The sequence below is a fragment of the Manis pentadactyla genome, chromosome 17 (assembly GCF_030020395.1).
Source record: "Manis pentadactyla isolate mManPen7 chromosome 17, mManPen7.hap1, whole genome shotgun sequence".
In the NCBI taxonomy this organism is placed as follows: domain Eukaryota; kingdom Metazoa; phylum Chordata; class Mammalia; order Pholidota; family Manidae; genus Manis; species Manis pentadactyla.
The window spans coordinates 10,787,568-10,812,520 of NC_080035.1; the positions used below are offsets into that span (position 1 = coordinate 10,787,568).

Here is a 24,953-nt window from a genome sequence, read left to right on the forward strand (position 1 = left end):
TCCTAAATACAGTTTACATTTAAGTCAATGATATATTTCAAGTTAATTTTTTGTAAACGTGAAGTTTAGGTAAAGGTTCATTATTTTTGCCTATGGGTGTCCACTTGCCCCAGGACCATTTGTTGAGAAGCCCATCCATCCTCCCTTGAATTGCTTTTATAATCTGGTTCAAAATCAGTTGAGCGCATGTTCGTGGGTCTCCTTCTGGGCCCTCCACTGAGCTCTACTGATCTGTGCACCTACCCCTTAGCCCATACGACCTCCTTTTGTTTACCAGGTCTATACTGTAAGCCATAATGATGGTAGAATGATTCCTTCCACTTTATTATTCTTTGTCAAGATTATTTTAGCTATTCTAAAACCTGTGTTTTTCCACATAAATTTAAGGGTAACTATGTCCATGTTTATAAGAAGGCTGACTGGGATTTTGATAGGAATTAAAGATCATTAAACCTAAAGATCAGTCAGGGGGAGAGGAACTGACCTGTTGTTTATGTTAAGTCTTCCAATCCATGACCAAGGTATGTCTCTCCATTTGTTTAGGTCTTTGAATACTTTTATCAGCATTTAAAATATTTTAGCATACTGATCCTGTATATGTTTTGTTTATTGTCTATTAAAATGAAAGATTTCATTTTATTTGAAGTGATTGTAAATAGTATTGCGTTTTTAATTCAAATTTCCTCATGCCCTGTTAGTATGTGGATTTTCAAATAATTTTTGTGTGTTGATCTTATATATTCTATAATTTTACTGGACTCATTAATTCTAGGAATTTATTTGTTGATTTCTTGGTTTTTTTCTATTTAAAGACAATCATGTCATCTGCAGATAGAAATATTTTTAATTCTTCCTTTTCAACCTGTAAGCTCCTTTTATTTTATTTTCTTATTTCAGGTATTATGTTTATATCAAGTAAGAGTAGTGAGAGTGGACATTTCGGATTTGCTCTCAATTGCAAAGGAAATGCATTCAGTATTTCACCATTAAATGTAGTACCAGCCGCAGGCCTTTAGTTCGTGCTCGTTCTCAAGAGCTAATCCCTCTCCTTAACTTGCTGAGAGTTTTCCTCATGAGCAGGCATTGTGTTTTGTCAAATGCTTTTTATGCATCAGTTGATGTAATCACATGATTTGTTCTTCTTCAGCTTATTGATATGATGGATTACTTTGATTGATTTTTGGATGTTGCATACCTGAAATAAATACGACTTGGTTGTGATGAATTAAAAATAAATAAATTAATTAAATTTTGAAAGGGAAGGAAAACAATAATCACCACTGGAGTCAAGAGCGAAGATAATGGGTTACCCACACTCAATTCATTCCATCACATTTACTCGACACACACTGATACTTATTGCGCATCTGCTATATACTGGACAGGATATAAAGATGGACAAATGCATCACATCCTCTCAGGACTTAAACTCTAGTGGGCAAGATAAATACAAATAAAGGGAGAGGAACCAGTATTTATTAAGCATAAGCTATAGGCCTCAAACTGCTGAAGATCATGAAAGCCTCTTCTCTCAAAACTCATGATCTCTACCCAAGTCTCCTCAGCTGTTTAAGAGGTGATTTTTAAATTGATTCCCTCAGGAACAGGAACAGGCTACCAGACTAGTTCGCCATACCACATTTTGGTAATAATTATTCTTATTTTTTTTCAGTATACATCACCAGCAAAGTGCCACAAAAGGAAGAAAATGGTGAGAGTCCCACGTAATATACACAAAGATCCCTGCTCCCTGCAGTGTCCTGGGGTGGGGATGGTGCCTGAGGGCAGGGGGCAGTCCCTTGCCACTCCAACTTGCACCAGGTCCTAAAGTGGACCTAGGGCCATGCTGGGCACACAGTCTTCAGACCTGGATGTTCTGTGTCCTTTCCTGAAGAAGGGGGATAGAACAAGTAAGAGAGAGAGAGTCTCTGGAGCGATACAGGATGGCCTGGGACAGGACCAGAAGCCCATCTCTGTATTCAAAAGCTCTGGTATAGGGACTGCCACACTTCAAGAGGGTCTAGTCGGCTGTTGGGTTTTCTGAGGTCTGGGAGGCAGGGCTTGAGTGGAATGCATGGGCCCCTCCAGATAAACTCACCCAATGGCCCCTTGGTAGGGAATCACTTGGAGCCTCTGTAATGGTACCCTTAATGCTTATTAAATTTTTATTGAGGAGGGGTTAGTTGAATTCCTCCTTGCACACATCATCCCACAAAATGAAAGCCCAGCAATCAACCAGGCCCATCCTATCAGAAAACAAACTAGGGCACGCCCCCATGTTCAGTGGTGGCGAGAGGATGGGGTGTCATATACACTGGGGTCTTATCAAACTCTTTCAAACTCTACAGCAGGCATGGGTCCATCATCCCCAAAAGGCTACTGATCAACAGAAGTCTCTTCATCTTATCCCACTTCAGGGGTGGGGATGGGGCAGAGGTGGGCATTAGGGCAGTGCTGCTCAAACTTCAATGCAATTAGCAGCACCAAAGGCAGCTTGTTTGATTTTGCTTCTGATTCAGCAAGTCTGACAGTCTGTGTTTCTCACAAGCTCCCAGCTGATACTGCGGACCACACTTTGAGTAGGAAGACTTTAGAATAACATACAGATTTGTGCCCACAGCAACTGCCAGCCCAGCCCATGTCTTGGCCCACCTGGCAAGGATACAAGGAATTCACTACCTGAAGGGCAGACAAGGTGAAACAGGCCTGAGTTCTTGCCCAGGGTTCAGTGTTCGGCAGAGCTGCTGCATTGCTCATTGCTTGGGCCTGCCCCCGGCTCCCCGCTAGTCACCTATTCGGTACTGCTTCTCCCCTGCCTTTACTCTCTGTAGCCTGGGGGCTGCCCTGAAGGGCAAATAACACTGCTCAACATCTCTTCCAAATTCGAGAACTGAGTTTCTGTAGAGGAAAACTGTTAGAGGAGAGGCACTGATTGGATGGGGAAAATTAAGATTTGTTCTTATCAGACCTGGAGAAGACAATCCCTTAGGGAATCCTGTATGCCAGGATTACATCAGCACTGCTCCTCTGAGCCCCTTGAAGGTGAATCTTACTATTGCCATTACACAGATGAGGAGACTAGAGTGCAAAGGGGCTGAGTGACATGCCAGGCATGGCCCAGGTCCTAAATGACAGGAACACCCCTCAACCAGCCTGACTCTGCCCCCAACAACCCTCCCATAGAACTGCTTCAGGCGAAGAGAATGATCTCACTAGAGCAAAGGCAGAATTTGGCAGAGATCTCCAAAGGGACAGTTAATTAGGAATAAAGCTTTCCCTTTTCATTCAAGCCCAGTTATGGCTGGGCTCTGGCACATTTACTGTGATTGTCTTGACATGTAGATGGTGCCCATTTGAGGTTAATAAGGTTAATTATTACATTGAGTCCAACACTTCTGAACACTGCTGTTCAGTATTTAGGATGGCCAAATCACCTTCTCTTGATAAACACTTACTTTTCTTCACCCTGAAATAAGATATTTTATTCAATAAGGCCATCAGGCCCAGAGCCACACTCACTCTCAGGCTAGGACAGGCACTCATGACTCCAAGAATCTCACACTGGAGATGCTGCCACTCCGTCTCTCCAGACCCCTGTTCTACAAGGTCCTACATGTCTCCTCCTCACTGACAACCAAATGGGGCTTCCTTGAATTCCCATGGATTCCTGCTGGGTTTTCCTCAATGACTTGCAAAACTTCTCAGCGGTTCCCACGGCAGACAGTCTGGGGACACATGGGATTTTGGACTCAAGCTGCAGGTGACCCCTTGTATCTGCCAGTTCTAAGCAGCCCAGTGGGATTGGTGTGCTCGTGTGGGAACTAACAGAAAGGAATTGCTGGGGGGTTCTCATGGCCCAGGGCCCCCCATGGACACAACAGGTCTCTGTCAGGGACACACCCAAGCTGGATAGGAAGTCTGCAGGCAGAAAGGCCCCTGAGCCCAGTCCTGGCAAAGGCGAGTCCTGCGAAGTGGAGCTTGCCATCCCTCCAGGAGTCCCAAGGAATCCGTTTTTATTGCTGAACCAAAATTGGGAAAAGGCGTGAAAGTAATGTGTGTGGAGAACACAGAGAATGTCCCTTCTCTCCCCACAAAGGTGTGAGAGGGACACAAAATCAGACAGAATAGGCAGCCCTGCACCAGCCTGGTGGATTTTCAAGGCTTTCTGGGTGGCCCAGCTTCAAGGGGCTGCTGCCATCCTGAAGCTGAGACAACAGGCCACAGTAATTTCCCCAGGGGCCCAATCATCATGTGAGACTCCTTCCTCCCAGCCCCCACCTCAGGACCCATGCCCTCCCAGGAGCAGGGAGATGGGCCAAGTTATAATCATCAATTCCTCCATTCAATTTGCACCCTGTCGACACTGGAGGCTTTGAGCCCCTTCCCTGGCCCAGAGTCACCAGGCTATAGACATTTTTTAGCACTAGTTTGGAGATTCATCCCTTGTGCTTTAATTAGCAATTATGAACCATATGTAATTTTGGAAATTGGCAATTTTTTACAAAACTGGAAGGAGACAGGAATAATTCTCAAGATTTCCAAGAAAAAATCACTCAGAAATAAATCTGTCTCAAAATAAAATCTAAAGTCCTTCCCGCAGCCTACGAGGTCCTCTGTGAGCTGGCCCTGCTCCCGTCTCCCCTCCTAACCACCTCCCTCACACCTCTCCTCTCCAGGCATACCTTGCCTCTTGTAGTTTGGCAAATACACTGAGCATACTCCCACCCACTCTCGCCTCAGGGCCTTTGCACCTCCTACCCACTCCCAGAATGCTCTTCCCCAGCCATCTGCCTGCTCACTCGCTTGCTTCATTCAGGACTCACCCAAATGCCACTGTCAGATAAACCTTCAACAGCCACCAGCATACACACTCCCTTTCTTAAGTCAGCCACTGAAACCGACCCTTTTAGTCCTATTTTATTAATATCCACAAGTTAGATTTTAGGTAAGTTGATAAATTTAAAGTCTTACAGATGATGCATTTTTATTTAAAAGGACAAGGTTAAATGCCATATATCTATTTCCTTTTTGATTTGTTTTGTTTTGGTTCCTTTTCCAAATGCCTTTCCTCTTGCTGTGCCTTCCAAAACTGCAAGTCATGGACTTTGTCTCTCAAGGGAGCTGTTTGGATGGCGTATTGAATGAGCCTGCTGACACGCAGGACGGCAAGGACCTCGACAACAGTGTAAGTAGGATGAAAACTCAAAACCACCTTGCTCCAAATGTTAGAGGAGGGTGACCCAGCACCAGCCCGTGACTGTCTCTGGAGTCTTGGGATTCGTAGCTTTACTCCTTTGTTAGCACAGCTGAAGGGTGCTTTGCTTAAAACCGACGAAAGTTTAAAAGACACACCTTAAATCAAAAAGGTTTAGAAGCAAGCCCAGTGGGGCACTTCAAGGCCCTGTTCTCAGAGCGCCCTGTTGATAACACAAGCAGACACTCTCGAGACTGCTTTTGAAGGCAGCAAAGACAAAAACAAAACATGTAAATTACCTAGGCAGCAAGGCAAATCATTCTGCATAGAAACCCTTTGCAAATGAAATTAGATTCTGGAAAGATGGACTAGAAATACTTTTCCCATGAAGTACAGCTTAAAACCCTATGTGTTGAATATAAAACAAACATACGAAGCTTTTCTTTCTGCCTTCTTTGAAAGGCAGAGAAAAAAGACTGCTAGGAACTTTGGGACCCAAGGAATGACAAGGGGGTGAGTTTCCTGAGTTTTCTTTCTACTTCTTACATCCCTGGGTGCTAGAAAACACAGCAGCCCAGAAATTCCAGTAAGTACAGACAAACCAAAGTCCCAAGAAAACCTGCTGTCTCTAATCAAAGTACAAGGAAAGGGGCAGCTTAGCAAGACAGGAAGTCTAGACAACAGCCTCTGCAGAGCAGGCAAACAGCAGAGGATCACAGGCCCCAAATCTGCAGACATGTTACCACCACCCTTCAGAGCAGCACAGAACCGGCTCCAGAGAGTCAACAGATGTCCTTCCTCCAGCCAATAACCAGAGATGGGAAGTCACATAATAGTTTGAGGAAGCCTTACATCGACAGCATGTTGTTACTGTCTTTACTGAATTAATTTTTTTGCCTGTGGTACAGCCTGGTGGATCAACTTACCTCCACAACTTTACAGCACATGTTGATTTCGGTGGAAACATTATTATGCACCCTTTCCACTAAGGCTAAAAAATTGTCTCAGGATTGGCAATACACAGAGTGAAATCTTGTGTCCCTGGAACTCAAAATTAAGTAGATATGTTTTTCTAAATTTGCAAAAGAAAAGGCAAAAAAAAAAAAGCTAGGTATTTAGGGTTTGTTTGTTTGTTTTAATTAGAAAATGCTCTGGTCTCAGTTCATATTGAGACCTAAATTCCTGATTTTCAACACTTGCTTTTATACATATCATATTAATAAGAATTACTTTTCAAGTGCTACAATACCACATGAAGGGAGAAAAAAGATTACTTGAACTTAGAATCACTGCATTGCACTTACTAAGACAGGAAAGTAAACTCAGGCATTTTAGAAAGATTTTTTCGGCAAGAGTAGAAATCTAAAAGAATTGTTTTAATTGAAACTTGATTATTCAGAAACCTTCAGCAGGCCATCCAGTGGAGGCTCTGCCATCTCAGGCAGAGCTGCAGTCACAGGCAGGGGTGAGGACCCCCATTCCCCACATGGCCATGCAAGGCTTTGTATGAACGCTGCTCACTAGGAGGGTTCTGTGTGACACGTGGGCTGCACAGGCAAGCTCTGGTCACAAGCACTTGCCTTGCTATCTCAGGGCTTTCCCAGGTGACATGGCCTGGCACAGAGCTGCAGGACACTTCCCCCTCTACTTGCATTGCCGTGACAGGCAGCAATGCAGCCTGGGGACACAGGATGTCTTCAGGCTAAGTTCTAAGTGGCAGTTGTGGACAGGTGGGCCCAGAGCAGGACAGGAAGAATGGAGTGAATGCCACATGGTTCCCGCAGCTGGAAGACTTGTTTGTGTGGACTCTTAAGGCCTGCTGGGAGAAATGCCAGAAACCACCAAGGTACAAACTGGGGAGGCGCTGCTGAAGTTCTCCTATTTGGATGGGGGCTACCACACTTTGGTTATCCTGACAGTTCGACAACTTTGCTGTTTCTATTTCCCCAGACATGTGTGTTTTACTTCTGTGACACACTCATGCATCACAAACTCTCCTGTCATTTCCCGAACTAGAGATTAACCCAGGAGGAATCTCAGGCATGGGAGAACTCAGCACTGGGGTACCCGATACACCTCCCATGAAGATGGGGATAGTTCTACAGGCTAGAGAAGCAAATGGGACAAACCTCATAAGACGTCTCATGTGCTGGCTAAATTGAGTAGGAAGGCATAGCCTGGATGGGACGACAACTTCAATTAGGCCCACCCAGTGGGTCTGTGCCTGGTGGCCCATGGTGGACACCGTATTTTTGGGTGAACAAAACAGAATCCAGAGGGGATGATGAGAGATCACCAGCCTAGACCAATAGAAGTTGCTCCATTCAAAGGAAGGGATTATTAACAATGAGCAATTTAGAGGCAGGAACATTGGCACTATGGGCCTTAACCTCAATCTGTCTCAAAGCCCTGATTCCTGTGTTAAAGGATAAATTAAGGCATATTAAACATTTAAGAGTTTATCTGTATATGTATCATTCAATCGGGCATCAGCAAACAAGAACTCTCCTAAATCCTCCACTGAGAGAAGCTTAGGGGGAAACTTTTATAGAGAAAAGATAGAAACAAAGCAAGGAAATTATACCTTAAATCCTAGGTAGCTGTTTATGAATGGCTGTCCTTGGTCTGCAGTTCACAACCTGAAGGCATTCACAGGCTTATGTTATGGTTTGCAAACACAGGCCACCACGTGGCATTAGAGCCGCCTCAGTCTAATGGTTTCCTTGCTTAATTGAACTCCAGCAATGGGAAGAGGAGTGCGCAGAGACTGGGAGTCAGGCAAGTCACACCTGAGGCACCCCAGCCTTACCCCAACCTAGAAAACCAGCCAACCACAAGTTTCATTCTCCTGTCCGTCCCAGGGCATGTGTAACTCTGGATACACTGGCCTTCCACTTACTACAGGCGGCTAACAAGTTAATGGCATACTACTATCCATTATCAAAGCTGAACAACCACGATGACAACTTCAACCTGTGGGTGAGCAGGGCAACATGACAGATCCATGGCTTTCCTGGACAGCAAGCCAAACTTCACTTTTTATCAAAGGAATCCCAAAAAGGATCTCTTGAGAGGGTCAGTCCTAGTTAGTATCACAGACTTAAAATAGGATGATCAAATTTATAAAACATAAAGGCAGCCTGCAATGTCACTACTTTGAAAGAATTTCTAAACACACAGTTGTCCACTACAATAACTTGCTGGGCACTACAGTGCTTTCCTGAAGACCGTCATCTTTCACACTGAATAAATTAGCAATCACTGGGAACTTGGCCATTTCTGGAACTCAGAATGTCTGTTATGCTCTTAAAGCATGGAAGCATTTTTATGTTCTACAGCCATCTCCACATTTGAAAGAAGAGGTAATCTAATGCTTTCAAAAGATTTCTTGGCATACATCTGTTTAAAAATTCTTGAGGGAGTTAGAGGGTGAGGAGAGGGTATGATGATGAAAATATTCCTTAAAGGAAATATTGCTAGCTATCATACTATTCCCAATGTTTGTGTTTTTCGAATAACATGTTGAAACCTCATCTGACACTTTTGAGAGTCAGAAAAGTGATTGATTAGTCAATCGTTAATTTCCATTTTCTGGATATTTCATTCTGTGATCCTTTTTGCAGCTTTTTAACAGCTCCTATCAGTCAGTGCTTAGGGCCCTGCTGAAAGGCTCGGCGACTCGCAGTGAACTGGAAGAGGATATTGACATTCCCCTGACTGGGCATCTGGACAGCGAAGCCAGAAGGAAGCTGGGAAGTCTGTAAGTGACCGGGGAGACCGTGCTGCTGGTCAGTGGGTTCCGGTAGGCCAGAGGTGGCAGCAGGAAAGTGTAACTTGGACCACCAGAGAAAAGAGAGCAAGGCCAGGGCCAGGCAGGTCCCTCCCCTGAGTCAAAGAGCAGGCACAGGGCAAAGGTAAGACCCCGGGCTCAGGCAGACGCACGATCTGGCTGCCAAAACTCAAGAGCAAGGACATCTACAAGCATGGCGGTACAGGATAGGATCAAAAGCAGGCAGTGACAGAAGTTGGAAATCCAGGGCAGGAAAAGTCTTGAAGGAACCATGAACTTGTACAAAAGTCTGGAGAGCAAGACTCAGAGCCCTGGGCCTCTGAAGAGAGGGGGCAACAGAAGATCAAGATCCTGGGCATCTGCCCAAGAAATTCCCTAGCTTTATCCTAGGCTAGCTAATGCTCTGCTATGCTCCCCACAGGGGAAAAAGCCATTGAGTTTCACTGACCAAAGAGTCATGGCCAAAGCACCCATTTGGAGTGGGAATGATGAGGTTATTGCAGACTGCTGGCACCAAGTCTTTCTAGTTGGCATTGGCCCAGATCACAAAATGTTCCACAACCCCAGTGGTGAATGGAAGCCTGGGTTTCCATTAATCCAGCTGTCAGAAACCTTGGTGAGCAAGGTGCACGCTCAGGCCTTCCACGGCCTACTGCAGACTCTATGGCAGTGGCACCAAGGAACAGGCCGTGGGGGCTGAGGTGCCCTGCAAGCAAAAACCAGAGAGAGAGATTGACTGCCCGCAACTTTTACTTTGGGCTCAGTAGAATCCTGAGGCCAGAGACCCCTGAGACTTCTCTAGGAAAGAGGAAGCCCAAGTAAAAAATGCAAAACACAAAGAACATCCTTCAGACCCTTACATAGCTGCAAAAACAAAAACCACTTAGCATCCCAATAAGTTACCCTGCCTCAGAGGTGACTTTTCTCCCCATTCCTTCCCATTTAAGCCTATAACTGGGGCTCATTCTAACCTGAGTGCACTCAACAAACACTTCTGGAGCACCCACTGTGTGCTGATCTATAGTGTGTACCTCAGAGCCTCTGCCATTGCCGAGTTAGCTGGTAGCAATTCCACTAGCTTGCAAAGGTGGGCAAAGAGCCAAGGAGGAATCTTCCCAAAAGGGCTTTGGTGCCTCTGTCTGCATCCCCTCACTGGAGTTTGACTCTTGCTTACATTTGGCATCTTGCTCTCAGCACACAGGGCAGGCTTCACCCCACCCACTTCTCCATATTATTCTTACATAGGTGATGGTTACTAGGTAACTGCTTCAGTCCCATTCAATGAGCTTGCAAATAAAATGAGTAACATTTGGTACCAATGCATCATAAAAAGCTCATTCTCAAGTCCTGCTGTTGCTTCTAAAGTACAAATAGTAAACCTCTGGTCTCTGCCAGGTAAAGTAACTCAACCCTGTCCAGCAAACGGTATGTGCTTCCTGGGGTTACTCAGGGTTAAATTATTTTGCTCTCTTCAGGGAATTCTTACTAAGAACCTAAAATCTATCATGTCAAAGGCCTTCTTCTCAGATCCAATTAAGCCTGGGAAGCTCACTCCTTCCAGTACATTCCCTTTCAAAAGGGTTATGATCTGAGAACCGGAAATAGAGCTGCCCATACAGGCCACCCTTATTTGGAAGTGAAACAGTCCAAGCAGTTGAAATGCCAGGATGACCTGCTTTGTATATTGACATGAGGGGGTTAAGGGCTTGATCATTTAGAAAAGCTGTATGTGGCTTTCCCAGTAAGTTGAGTGAGATTGTTTAAAAATGTCCTACTAAATTCAAGGAGGCTTCAAGTGATTCTGTCTAGTTCAGACAATGCTGTTTCTCCAAGCTTTTTCCAAATGTAACCCTCGCTCATATATGCACATGCCAAGAACAATCTAGCTGCCCAAGCTTAACCCCAAAACCAGCCTTGCATTTGGATGTCCCAGCACTGTCCTGGCTCCTCAGATGATCCTCCTTGAATTTATTTTGAAAGGTTTGGGGGTCAGCCCATGTGCCCAGGTCAGTTAGAAGCCAGGAGCAGCACACAGTCAGTACCATGTGCTGTCCCTTTATCCCTGAACACTGATGGGAAGAAAAGCAGAGCCATCAGCCCAACTTCCTCCATAGCAGGCTCTACCGTTGTCCGCACTGTGTAACGTGACATGTAAACATGAATCCAGTCTCAGCTTTTAAGGACAATTCATTCCTTGCAGGCTGAAGAAAAATTATGACAAATACAAGGAAACAATCCTCTGGAATTTGAAGAAACGTGAAAGTAAGGACCACTCTACCATTTTCCATCCCATGACTGGCTCTCCTATGTGCATCTCACTGGCTCTTACCTTCTGCCTTGTACCGTAAAGTAGGCAGAAAAGCTGGTTATCTTGTTTAAGCACTTGCTGGGCTAGTAGTAAGGTCCTTGCTGCCAGGGATAAAATACTGAGCAAAACAGACAGGGTCTGGGACCTCAACAGGCTTATTCTTTGGCGGGAGCAGGGGAGTGTTGGGGATGGGGGAGATAAGGACAGACCAGAAAGTGCTCACACGTAGACTGATTAAGTGCTGTGGGTGGGCAGAAGGCTGCATCTCAGGGAGGGATCTAACCTAGATTTGAGGGGCTCCAAGACAGCATTCTTAATACAAAATTGGAAAAGAAATAGACCCTTTACCAGATACTGAAGACACTTGGGTTCCAGTGTGAAGATTTGCCAAACATGGTGGTTGATAGTTTTTTAGGTCTAATCGTGAGAAATTTAAGCCAAGAGCCTAAACTATTGGGCCATTTAATTCAGGAACTCAAAGCCACTGTATGGAGTATCTCTCAGATCACGAGGTACAGCCAGTGTAGAAACGGCAACAATACCCACGGCAGGAATACCTCATAGATCTGGTGCTTTTTCTCGCTGAGCCAGGACACCGTCTCAGATTCCTTCCCAATACCAGTTTATGCCCCTGACCCAACCTTATGGAACAACTGCTGTGGGCTAGGTTCTTTCACACATGCTACCTGATTCAAACTAATCGTCATAACCACTGAAGTGGGATAAAGACACTACGGCTCAGAGAGGCTGACTACCTGGACAGCACCCAGCCGTTGTGTGCGCTTGAGCCGCACTCTGCCCCAGACCTCTCAGACCAAACCTAGGGCTCATCCCCAGGGCATGTTCAGTGAACAAGAAAAGGCTAGTGTGTGCGCAGAAGAAAAAGTGGGAGGCTTCTAAGCCCGAATCTATGTCCTCGTTGGAGTTAGGAGGTAGGGAGAAGAAGGAATCTTCTTCAGTTTCTGTAGTGGAAGGGCCCTGCCTCCCATCAAGACTCACACAAAACAAAGAAGGGAGTTCAGATGCTCAGCAGCCAAAAACACAACAACAAATGTCTATTGCACTTATTATGTTCTACTTGTCTACTGCTTATATTTCTGTTACCTCTGGCTGTAGATACCTGCATCTTTCATTGGCACCTTAGCAAGGCACACACTACACACTCAGTGTTTTTAAATGGATGCAGGCAGGCATGAGTTTTTTGCTCCTTTGAAGAAATTAATGCCTTTCAAGACACTCAACTATCACATGCCTCGGGTAGTACTTCCAACAGGAGAATGAAATTTCATGTGCCCACTTCCCCATAGTGCCTCACCACGACCCCTGCCGACTCCTTGCTCCTCTGGATAGCTGAAGCCCAGAAGGTTAGAGCTGTTTATAAAGAAAAGAACCATTTCTCACTAGTAAGAAGCATCCCCTCCATGTTTCAGTTGTAGCCAGTCCCAAAGAAATCTCCCAGCCTCCTCTGAGATAACAACTCACTGACTTCCAGTATCCAGACCATGAGTCCATAGCCTAGGCATACAGCTCCATGTCATGCGCCATCAAAATTCAAAGCTCCCTGAAGGACACAGGTGTATTGACCTTCTACTAGGCAGCAGGCACTGTGCAGGCTTGATTTCACAGTAACCCAATCTCTGCAGGCGGCATTATCCCATTTTAAGGAAACTGAGGGTAGAAAGGCAGCCTAAATCTTCCTCCTAATAAAGGCCAAGCCCTATATACAACACAAACCAGAATACCCATGATTTTAGCGTTCTGCCAGGAAAAAGAATCCACATATAAATGTCCTCTTTTACTGACATTTCACAAATGCTTTCCGTTAATTTCTACTTGACACTCAGGGCAGCATGGGCTCACCTAAGCTCTCCCCTCGGACGCATCGTCGCCATGCAGTAAGCATGCTCCGGAGAAGGTGCTCCGGAGGAGGAGACCCACCTGCAAACTTCCTACAAAGGCTTCCAAATGCCCCTGCCCACCTCTCTCTCCTCATTTTCCTGAGAAAAGCTCCCTCTCTGATCTCTGATTAGCGGACTCCCTAGTTCCTCAGGGGAGCCACGGTCCTTGATTCTCCCTCCCTCTCCCCAGCCTCACCGACACACCGCCCACACCGATTTCTCTCCCCTGGAAGATCCCCCGAGCCTCCCGGGTTCCCATCGTCCTCCCTCTCAGGTTGTTTCTAGCGCAGCTTTTTAAACCCTTCATTTGCCCTCATTGCCTCTAGGAAAATGCCCCACCCTCCCGTGGTTTAGAGGGCACCCACTTTTCCCGCTCCAGACACACTGGCTTTTTTGTTATTCACTGACTGGGCCGGGCACCCCTGCCCCAGGGCCTCAGTACCCCAGCCCTCGGCCAAGCAGCGCCGCGCCTGGAAGTGCCCTTGTGCACTGGACACGTGCCTTCCCGCAGAAGCCTCCTCAACCTCCAGGCCTGGTTAGGTCCAGGCCGTGAGCTCTCCGGCCCTGGTTTACCCAGACGAACTTAGAAACCAGCCCCCATACCCGGAGGGCAGGGAGAGACCCGAGAGAGAGGCAGCCAGCTCCAGCGGGGCAGGAGGCAGGCTTCGCAAGCAGGGGGGCCCGTCTACCAGGCTTGCCCGGGGCCGCTGTAAGGCGAGTGGCCGCCGGCAGCACAGGTTTACAGAGGCCTTCGCTGGGCGCCGTCACTATTCAGTCCTGCCGGCTCGACAACACATTCCTCTCAGGGCTGCGTCCTTGAAGACGGCTTCCGCGGAGGGAACAGAGGGCAGAACTTGAATTCAACGCCAGGGGCGGAGCCTCTGATAGCCCGGATGCTGCTCAAGGGTCAACCAGAGGTCACGACCGCTCATGACCTCTTCCCATGCTGTGCTGACCGCAGTGGTGCAACAGAGAAGCTCTCTTAACTGACGTCCCCCTGACCCTGCCCAGGGAACCGGCAGCCCCTTCCTGGGAAGAGCTTCCTGTCTGGTGCCCCCTGGAAGCCCCTCCAGCTGCTGCTCCCCCTGGTTGTCCCATAACAACCCAGAGTCACAAGGGCAGGGATTGTTCTTCAGTTCCCTTACTAATTTAGTTCCAAAATTCATTTGTTATAAAAATGGACAGAAATGAAGATAAAAAGAAACTCGTTGCTGTGAAAACTAAGTTGAATGCTTTAAAAAGACTCAATAAGAAAACAGCTTTTAAAACAACAGCTTTAGATTAGATGTGGATCAAGCATACATTGAAAGATTGGGGAATATATATAAAGAAAAAATGTTTAAAGCCTAAGATTCTGCACTCAGACTATTTAGAAAATACCAAAACTGAAAATTGTAGATGATAAGTTATGAATGTGCTTTGAGCAAAAATGATCACCAGCCATCAGACCCACATACAAAGGAAAGACCTTGCCCTATGTTTTAAAATGGTGTGTTAATACACATTTATGTTTTAAGTTATCACATTTAAATTATATTTCCTTTTTTAATGACTCCCACATTAGCCTATTTTTTCAATTAGCAGTCATGCTTATTATTGGCACATGGCTAGTGCATCACCCTTCCCATTCCCAAGTCTGTACGGATAGTTCTCACTGTGGTATCTCCCACCTACCACTGGGTGGGCACAGCATAGACCCTTGGTAAAAATGTGTTGAATGAAAGACTGAAATAAATGAGAGAGCTGGAAAGTCAACCCCTACATTTCTCTCTTCAAAGGCTTGCTCTTTCTATTACCCGGAAGCCTGCCTTACTTGGGGGAATATGACTGATATCCCAGACCGTCAAACTCTCTTTATTGCTTTGAGAGAGAGAGAAATCTAAGTTTCCTTTTTCTTTTCTACCAAAGACTTATTCAGCCCCCAAATTGTAGAGGTACCTACTTTCACATTTCATTTACCGAGTCAACCACCAAAAGAAGAAGAGGAGTCTGAGACAGAAGTCAAAAAATCTCATCGTACTGTTCGCCAAAAGGAAAAATTAGAAGTAGATACAGAATGGATAAAGAGCAAGACTGAGGTTGGTATCTTGGTGCATTCGGTGTTTTTCTTTGTTTTTTGGCTCTGGTGAGATATAACACACACCATCACGGACTGTCAGAACCAACACACAAGGTGAATATCAAGAAGAAAATGCATCCAATATATAGAGGCAGACCTGAATGTGTGGGTCATTAGCAGGTTAACTAGGACTTTCATTATGGTTTACTGAGACTATTCTCTTTGCAGGGCCTGTATTAGGCAATTGAATGGGGTTGGGAGTGGAGTAAAGGAAATACATATTATAATATATAGGTCCCTTCTCTGATAAATGTAAACTCTGTAGCGAAAAACAATCACATGATGAATGGATAAAGAAACTATGGTACATGCATACAATGGAATATTATTGAATGTTAAAAAGAAATTACCTTTCAAGCCATAAAAAGATATGGAGGAAACTTAAATTCTTATTACTAAGTCAAGGAAGTCAATCTGAGAAGACTACATCCTATATGATTCCAACTATATGAAAAGGTAAAACTATGGAGACAGTAAAGAGATCAGTGATTGCCGGGGTTGGGGGAAGGGGGAGAGGGATGAATAGGTGGAGCACAGAGGATTTTTAGGGCAGAGAAAATACTGTGTAGGATACTCTAATGATGGATACATGTCATTACACATTTGTCCAAACCCACAGAATGTACATCACCTAGAGTGAGCCCTACTGTACACAATTGCCTAATACAGGCCCTGCAAGGAGAATAGTCTCAGTAAACCTTAGTTAACCATCCTCTTGATGGATAACTTTATGTAAGCCATTCAACCTCTCTTAAATGGGGATAACGATCAAGCCTACTGGGTGGGGCCAATGTGTTGTGGAAGTAAAGTGTTCAGTGCAGTGCTTGGGGAAAGAGCTCGCTGTATCCATCAGCTACATAAGATCATTGGCACTTCTCAGTGGTTTCCACCGGGCCACCCAGGTTTGCAGCATTTATAGCCCATGCCCCAGGGAGCCCACAGCAGCTCCTTCTCAAACAGCTACATCTTTTTCTTTGATCATCTTAGATCTTGGCATTCTGCTATAAGCTATCTTGAAGAAAGGCGTCTTCAACTGTTAAAAATAATAGCTTGAAAACCACTGATTTGACTTCCAGTTAATGTGGGATACCAGATGACCTAAAAAGCCTTCCTACCACAAACACAAAGGAAATTTAGATGAAATGTAAAAAGCATCCTTTTAAAGGGAGAGCAGAGTGTAAGAAAGTAGTGGAAGTAATCAATACCAGAAAATAGAAATTGAAAAATCGGAAGACTGAGAATGTGAGTGTGTTGTGAGGTGAGACCAGGGGTGTGCTGGGGAAGGGAGGGGAGGGAAACAGGAGAATAATGTGTCCTTCCAACCCAGGGGCTTGGGTTTTAATGCCCAGATGGGAACATGAAACACACATCCTGCCCAGCATACGTGAAGTAACTGTAATGACAGATCACACACGAGGCCACTAACCCAGTCTCTGCAAACATCAAAGAGCTAACAGCACACAGACTATACTAGTTTATCCCAATGCATTTTGATTGGTAATAATAACATAATCAAAACACTTCGTACATTTGCAAATTTTAAAATGCCCTTGTAAATAACTTGTGTATCCAAGAAATCATATTGGATATTTGAAAATATTTAGAGTCGAATGGTAAGGTAAATACCTACACGCACAAGAAACAGCCAAAATAGTATTTTGAGAGAACATTGTAGCTTTTAGTGCTTTATATTAAAGAAGGAAGATGACAAGGGATATACTGAAGAAGAAAGATGAAAACCACAGGGCTCAGTGTTCAAGGAGTACAAAAAAAAAAAAAATAGAGTACTATAGAAACCCCCAGAAAGCAAAGTATATAAAAGGTAAGAGCAGAAATACATTTCTGTGTCCCCAGTGCCTCAGAATGTAACCTTACTTGGAAAACTGGTCTTTGAGGATGTAATTAGTGAAGATGAGGAGATGCTGCAGTGGGGTAGGCCCCTGATCCTGCATGACTGGTGTCTTACAAGGAGACGCAGACACACCGGGAGACAGAGGTAGAGACCGGGCGATGAGGCTGCAGGCAAAGGGACAGCAAGAATACTGCCGTCCCCAAAACTGAGGACCGAGGATGGAAGAGATTCTCCCCACAGCCTCCAGAAAGAGCAAGCCTGCTGGCACCCCGATTTCAGGCTTCCAGCCCCTAGACTGCGAAAGAATGGATTTCTGTAGTTTTAAACTGTCCAGTTTATGTTACTTTGTTATAGTATTGCAGCCCCAGAAAACTAACACAACCAACAGCCATTAGAGTGACTGAAATGATAGTTTAAAATTTACATACACAGAGTGATCCATTTCAGCCTCCTTATCACATAAACAAACTGAGGGTCTGAGAGATTTCCTATCCAGTATTCGCCAACAAGCTGGTGGCAGTGATGGGTGGGGTGGTGTTGAGTGGAGTGGCATGTGGACATTCGGAGAGTAAGCAGACAGATGCCAGCCCTCGGTGACAGCACCACTCTGAGTTGGGGGAGTCAGCCCCTATGCACTTTTCATAGGCTTGTCTTCTCTTTCCAGGTACAAGAAGGTGATGGAAAATTAATTCTCTACCCCAGTGAGAATGTCTTCCAAATTATCTTTCATGATGGATCAGGCCAGATCCAGTATCCACTGGAGCCCGGGGACACTCATACTGACACATTTGGTCCCTCAAAAATCGTGACTGGGGGCTGGGTTTTACTGAGGACTGCATCCCCTTTTCTGGGGGATCCCAAGGAACTGCTTGTGCCTTAACCAGCAGTTATCCATCAGGTAATGTGGCTCTGCTCATCCTCAGTACAAAAGAGAGAGAGCTCACATACATCATTCTGGAAGACAGCGAAGAAATGTGTTTCCGGGCCTTTGTCAACAACTCTGGCCACGCCACTTTCTATGATGAAAACGGAGAAATCTGGTAAGTAAGTCATGAGTCCTTAACACCCCTCCTCGTGGAGAAGCAGTGTGGTTGAGGCATGATTCCGTCTGCACAGCCCTCCCCTCTCCCTGGAAAGTCTCTCTTTCTGTCTCTCATGCATTTGTAAGTTCATTTACCTGATTCACGCGTGTTGGAAGTGGAAATGGGTAGCACGATGGACCAGTGAGACAGGTCCCTGAGCTCGGAGAGGGCACACAGTCCTTACGGCTCCTTCGCTCCCCCACGATGAGATCGCAGCGCACTCAACAGCAGCCACTGCGACTGGCTTCAGGGCCTCCACACCGCTTGAGAGGCAAACCTCAGGAGAATGACCTTAGAAAGACTCTTCAGGATGCCCCAGGGAGGAAGGTTTGGGGAGTGCTTTGGAGAAGCATGTACTGTACACAAAAGCAGAGCTTCTAAGTATTTCATTGGAACAGAGCTTACTCAGCTTCCTTGCTCAGTAACAGTGGGAAGCTTCATCTTACCAATTCAAGGTGATTCAGCCGCTTCAAAGTTTTTTCTCTCTCTCTGGGGAAGTACTCTGTCTTCTCAGGATTTCTGCCTCCCCTTCTATTCTAAGTGCTATGGAGTGGGAAATGCCTATTATCCTGGGTCAACTGGATACTTAACTTTCTTCTTGATAGTCAAAGACAATTTTTTGTTAATTCCAAAATGTATTTTCACTTTCCAGGCCTTGGTTTTCAAGATTATTTTCTTAAATATTCTTTGAGTTTTTTAAACATCATTTCCCAGTAGACACCTTCGTGCCCAGAGGCATCTGCCCTCCCCAGGGCCCGTTGTGGACTGTCACTGCATCACTGATGTCCGGAAGGTGGGAGAAGGTACTGGTTACCAGGAGCTCCTCTCTCCGAGCCAGCCGGCAGCCCCCTGGCGGGTGGCCTCGGCAGCCCGGGCTTCCCCAGCCCTACCTCCTCCCGACTAGCCCAGGTCTCAGGCTCTCTCTCGTTTGTGTCTGATCCCAGAGAGAAGTTGCTGCCCCAACAGCACGATTCTAGAGGCAGTCCTGGTGGATTCAACAAGCCAGAGCAGGGCCAGAGGCGTATGGGGGGGTCTGAAATGCCAAGAAAGGATGGTTCAAAGGAGAATAGGGCCTGGCCTAGGTAAGGGAGAAACCTCCCCACAGCCCTCACTCATCTGACACCTGTTATCTGGCACCAAGCAGGTGCTGGGCAGGAATTCATCAGGGAATCAGACAATGTGGACCTTGCCCTCAGGACCACATTTTACACTTCCATTTTAGTGGGAGAGACATTTAGAGGTGATCAACAAGGATAGTCGGTTTTCCTCATTCAGGATAGTTCTGTGCTCTGGTTTCACAAACACTGAATTAGTAAACACTGAACTCATCGCCCCCAAGGGAAATATGTCACAAACATGCACAGGGCAGTGAAAAGTCTGAGTTGCCTGATGTGCACGTTCACAGCTGAGGCTGAAGCAGGCGGCTCTGCCCTCTTGTTGCAGCTCCCTCACAGATGAAGAGAGGATGGAGGTGGGAGTGGTAGGGCGGTGTGCTGCAGGAAGGCTCTGGGGCCAGGTGGGCTCCTCCAGGGTGGGTTGCTTCTAGGAGTCAAGTTTGAATGATAATAGATAGAAGATAGACAGATGGATCTAAGATACACACACACGCACACACACACCCGTTTCCCCTAGGAGCAATGGGTTCAGTGTTTGAGGCAACTTTATAGAACCTAACTATTGCAAATAAGGAGATTCAACTGCATACATTAGCAAACAAGTAGAAAAAACTAGCAAGGGGCAAAGGTGAGGAGTTATACAGGGAACCAGAGGGGCTGGTCAGGATGTTTAAGGTGATGCTTAAACTGAGACCCACGGGATCAGCAGGAACTGCCAGGCCAGGCAGGGTGGGAAGACCTCTCTAGGCAAAGGGAACAGCATGGCAGAGCCATGAGGCATCAAGAGTACTCATGACCCAGGAACTTAAAGGCCAGAGTGGGAGGGAGGGGCTGGGATGGAGAGGAGACTGAAAGGCTGGGCTGCGGGCCGTGCCTAGTGCTGGCTTCACCTTCCTTGAGGAACTTCTCTCCCCTGCCAAGACACTGTGGGCCCATTTCTGGACCAAGGAGGAAAGAGAAAGGAAAGGAGGGCGGGGAGGAGCGACAGGGCCGTGACCCGCCCCAGGAGAGGCTGTGCCTCCACCCCAGGGCCAGGTGCTGCGGCTGCTGGATGCCTTCTTGGTCTAGGTTGAGCCTGAGCCAAAACCTGGGCTACTACTTCAACAAGAGCAAACGGCAAAAGGCCTGGAACTGGTGGAATCTCAATGTTCACACCCACGCACCCCCTGTCCAGTCCATCTCCTTGAAAATCAACCGGTACATCAAGGTGAAAATAACGGGCCAGGATAAGATCATCTTCCGCTTCGTCCACCAGAAGAAGCACATTTGCTTAAACCTGGGCACCAAGTACAAGGTAAGGTCTCAGCAACTCACCAGACGGGTGCCCCTTGCACCCAGGCCACTGCTGCCTGGGACTGGACCATGCCACCGGCCCGCAGCCATGCTCTGCATCACTCCAACCCATAGAGAAACAAGGCCCCCTTCGCTGACCTGATGATTAACCACATACAAAGGCATTCATTTAACTTGGGAGCCCCCTGAGATTTGAGCTGGGGTAACTGACATCCTCAAAGAGCTCAGCAATGAGCCAGAGGAAAAACTGAAAATGTCAACAGGCATCATCTCACCTGACACAACAGCTCTGCCAGATGGCAGGGCCAGCAACACGGGGGAGATCCGTGTCCCCAGCCCTGGGCTTGGTGTCCTCTCTGTCCCAAACACGCTGTCAGAACAAATGACCCCCTAGAAGTTCTGGGCAAGAAAGTAGCAAAGCTTTTTCATTTCCCAGGGCTGCCATAACAAATCATCACAAACTGGGGGGCTTAAAACAACAGAAATAGATTCTCTCACAGTTCTGGAGGCTAGAAGCCTGGAATCAAGGTGTCTGCCGGGCTGTGCTCCCCGCAGAGGCTGTAGGGAAGAGCCCTGCCCTGCCTGTCCCAGCTTCTGGTGGCTCCAGGTATTCCTTGGCTTGTGGCTGCACCACTCCACAATCTCCCCCTTCGCTGTCACACAGCCTTCTCCTCTGTGTCCTTCTCTGTGCCAAATCTCCTGCCCCCCACTCCTACATGGACACCACACATTGGATGGGGGACACCCCCCTAAGTCCAGGATGGCCTCACCCTGAGATCCTTAACTTAATTACATATGCAATGACCCTGAATAGGGTCACATTCACAGGAACTGGACATATCTTTGGGGGCCACAATCCAACCCACTGAAAATGATGAGTCTGGACCCTGGAGCCCTGACTGTAGCGTGAGCAGGTGGGCTCTTGAGACCCCCTCCCCAGGGCCAAGTCCAGGAGAGGGATAAGTGTGTCCTTGGCCCCCCAATGAGACCCTCACAAGACCCTGTTCTTGCTCAGCTCCCCTTCCCCATTCCACAAAAGACTCCCTGCACAGACCCGTCAGAGAGGCATCCAAGACACCGAGAGCAGGACCGCCTGGGGAGACACGTCTCCCGGGAGGCGAGGCAGATGGAGAAGTGGCGTGATGGAGGAAGCAGCCGAGCAGCAGACTCTGGCAAAGCTAAGCTGCATCCCTGCTGGTTGAAAGGAAAGGAGGGAATGTAGTAGGCTTAGTGACCAACCACCCAGCTTGGCCAGGACTGAGGGGCTTTCCAGGTCATAGGACTCTGAGTGCTAAAACTGGGAAAGGTCCAAGCAGATCTGGACAGCTGGTCACCCCAGGTTCCGCTGCCTGGCAAGACCTGCTACTTCACAGGCTGGGCAGTGACGTCCCGACCTCCTCACCTGAGCTGCATTTCCCAGGGCAGCCCTCACAGTAAAGAGGAGGCACGTAGTCAGCACTACCATCTCCCGAGTCATCCATTTGCCCCATGCACAGCAGGGACAAGCTAAGAGGGGACAGCGATGGAGAGGGCATGAGAACCTGAGCCACCAGCCTTCAAATGACAGTGGGTTCCTCTGAGGGCAGGGTGGGCCGGGAAATAAGTCAGTGCCCAGAGAGGGCAGGAGAAAGGCTGCGCAGACAGAAAGCCTGGGGAGCTGTGCCCATGGAGGGTGGGCCCCAAATGAAGCAAATGAGCACAGACGGGACCAGCCAGCAGGATCTGCTCTGACTGGGCAGCTGGGTGCCCTGGGAAGAACACGCCAGCACCTCCACTTCCTGCATGACACCGAGCTGGCCTCATGCTCTTCCTGAGCCCATTGTCGTCTATAAAATGGACACCGAATTGTTGAAAGGCTTAAACAAGACACTGTGTGTAAAATCATTTCATAAGCTGGATACCTCAGAGAATAATAGAACATCTATGATTTCCTTTATTTCCCCCACCAGGGGGCCCTTTGCTTAGGCTTCTGCAGCCCACAAACCAAGGCAGAGTTGGCCTAGCGGCAGCTTCCCTAGAGCAGTACCTTATCCCAACACAACCCCAACACACTCCAGAGGACCCCGAGGCAGAAGTGGGGCTCGTAGGCAGACCCACTGGGCAGTGCCCCCTCGTGGTAGGGAATCTGCGGTGAGAAGCCAGCCGCCCCCAGGAGGGCACAGCCTTTGGGAGGCAGGTTGGGGTGTGGCCACAGGCCCTGAGCGAGTGCTGGGGAGCAGCAGGGAGGCCTCTGGGGGCAGGGCTCAGGGCCGCGGGCACAGACTTGTCCTGGAGAATGAAGCTTCCGGGGAAGACTCAGGCCTGGCTCGGGGGCCTGATCCCGGGGTGGGGTGGGAGGCCTGGGGGGCTGCAGTGCCTGGACAGCCTTTATCCTCACTGAGCCTCTGTGAATTCCCACAGTTCATACTCCCAGAGACGCTGAGTGAGATGCAACAGAAAGCAGTCCTGGAGGTGGAATCTGGTTCAACAGCTCGCAAGATCCACATCCTTCTGGGAAAAATTAGTAAAATCCTGAATTTCCTGACCACCTCTGATTTGGAAATCTTCATCAAGGCTGCCAAGATCTTGCTAGCAAGCACTATGAGTATGACGAAGAAGTCGCCCCTGCCAGACTAAGGCAGCCACCAGCCTGTCCCAGGGCTTCGCCAGCACCTACCACCTGTCTCAGGAGGGTGCAGGGTCAGCAGTGCCGAGCAGTACCCTAAAGCCCTGTTTATGTCTGTGACAGTTGGCTTGTAATTTAACCCATCACAGCTCCTTGATTTGAAAAAAAAAAAAAAGTTTGGGGGGAGGCTGACAGCATCTGTGCTTGAAAAGACTAAATAATCAGAAACTACTAAGTTCAGCCCTGACCTGACAACATTAAAAGCAAGTTATTTGTTAGGCAACACATGTCCAGACCTGTCCTGCCTGCTTCTACTGGTCTCTGGAATGCAGTTCTTGCTCAGCCCTGTGTTTGGGTGACTCAGGATCTGACTGTCTCAGAGCCGAGCCCCGCCAGCTCTTGGCTGTGTGACCGTAGGCAAGTAGCTCTATGCTTGTTTCCTCATCAGTGAGAGGAGTCTAGAGATAATACGCCAGGAGGCCCTCACTAATCACCACCTCACCACAAACACCCGACCGACCTTCTGTCCCTGCCAAGGCAGAGGGAAACCCAGACAGGAAACCGACACCAGCCTGCAGCAAGGTCCCCAAACCAGGGGCTGGCTGGGAGCACAAAAAGGCCCGCCCCAAGCCCGCTCCGGTAGCTGGGGCCCTTTTGCTCGCTGGTAACAGTCACCAATTCAAGCAGGGAACGCTAAATGGGAAGTGGGCACTCCGGATGGGAGCTACAGAGGGCCTTAGGGAGGACTGGGGCACAGGCTCCTCCAGAGTCAGGAGGGCTTTGTCCTCTTCGTGGCAACACTCGTCTTGCTCTGAAGACATGTTTTCTGTGCATCTCAGGTCACGCATCTTTGTCTCTCAAAAGACCTGACTGGCCTGGTGTGATCAGGAGGCCATGACGGAGCGAGTAGTTCTGTAAACATGGCTCCTAGCTGAAGCCTGAGCATGGGGAAGGACAGTGGTTTCCAGAGAAGGGATACTCAGGAGCTGGGCAGCCCCCTCTCCGTGTGCCTTTCATACATCCCAGGGACCCTGCAAACTTCCCAGGCTGGCCTCATGGCAGCCTAAACGAAGACCAGTATAGGGAACCCCTTCTTCCCAGCCCATTCTAGCAATCAGCCATCCCAGCTGTCAACAGTGACACCAAGCCCCACCTCCGAGGCCCTGCCACCAGCCTTCACCAAAATCTCATCATCACCACAAACTGTGGGAACTGAGAGGCTGAGCTGATTCCAGCATAGTAGTAACTAGTGGCCAGGTATCACAGTCACTTCCACTATCTGACTGTCACACCTTGTTGGCATATAGTGTCAACAACAGAAACAAGTTACTTTGTTGCAAGGTAATGGGCCAGAAATGACCAGTGTGGAAGCATAACGCTACAGACTAGCCTCAGTCTCAGTGCGCCTTGTTATTTCTGCTCCTATGCTCAGCGTGCATAGAAGCCCCTTTCCTTACCAGGCATTGGGGACAGAAGCTTCTACATCAGTCTTAGCAACAAACAAGTCCTCCCCAACTCGTGGTCCAATCTCAGAGCCTTCCCGCGTTTCTCCCCAGGACTGGAGACAGTCAGCCGTGGAATGGAAGGCATGTGTGTGGAGTCACACAGCCCTAGCTTGGGACCTTGGCCCCACTGCTTGCTAGTTTCGGGACCTCGGGCAAGGTAGTGAGCCCTTCTGTGACTCAGTTTCTCATCTG

The 24,953-nt window shown here is 47.7% G+C and overlaps 2 protein-coding genes across 2 annotated transcripts in view; one reads left to right on the forward strand and one right to left on the reverse strand.

The window, feature by feature from the left end:
• The window catches only part of ERICH6B (glutamate rich 6B), a 54,780-nt gene extending 30,364 nt beyond the window's left edge, over positions 1 to 24,416 (forward strand). Inside the window, exons 7-15 of the mRNA XM_036889745.2 lie at positions 1,673 to 1,711; positions 5,097 to 5,185; positions 8,818 to 8,954; positions 11,185 to 11,246; positions 15,099 to 15,268; positions 17,826 to 17,911; positions 18,049 to 18,201; positions 20,427 to 20,652; positions 23,052 to 24,416. Of these exons, the coding sequence (XP_036745640.2) occupies positions 1,673 to 1,711; positions 5,097 to 5,185; positions 8,818 to 8,954; positions 11,185 to 11,246; positions 15,099 to 15,268; positions 17,826 to 17,911; positions 18,049 to 18,201; positions 20,427 to 20,652; positions 23,052 to 23,267 (1,178 nt within the window). The 3' untranslated portion in view covers positions 23,268 to 24,416. The remainder of the gene's footprint in view (positions 1 to 1,672; positions 1,712 to 5,096; positions 5,186 to 8,817; positions 8,955 to 11,184; positions 11,247 to 15,098; positions 15,269 to 17,825; positions 17,912 to 18,048; positions 18,202 to 20,426; positions 20,653 to 23,051) is intronic.
• Positions 1 to 24,953, reverse strand: part of COG3 (component of oligomeric golgi complex 3) — a 141,683-nt gene that overhangs the window by 41,271 nt on the left and 75,459 nt on the right. The gene's annotated exons all lie outside the window — the stretch shown is intronic.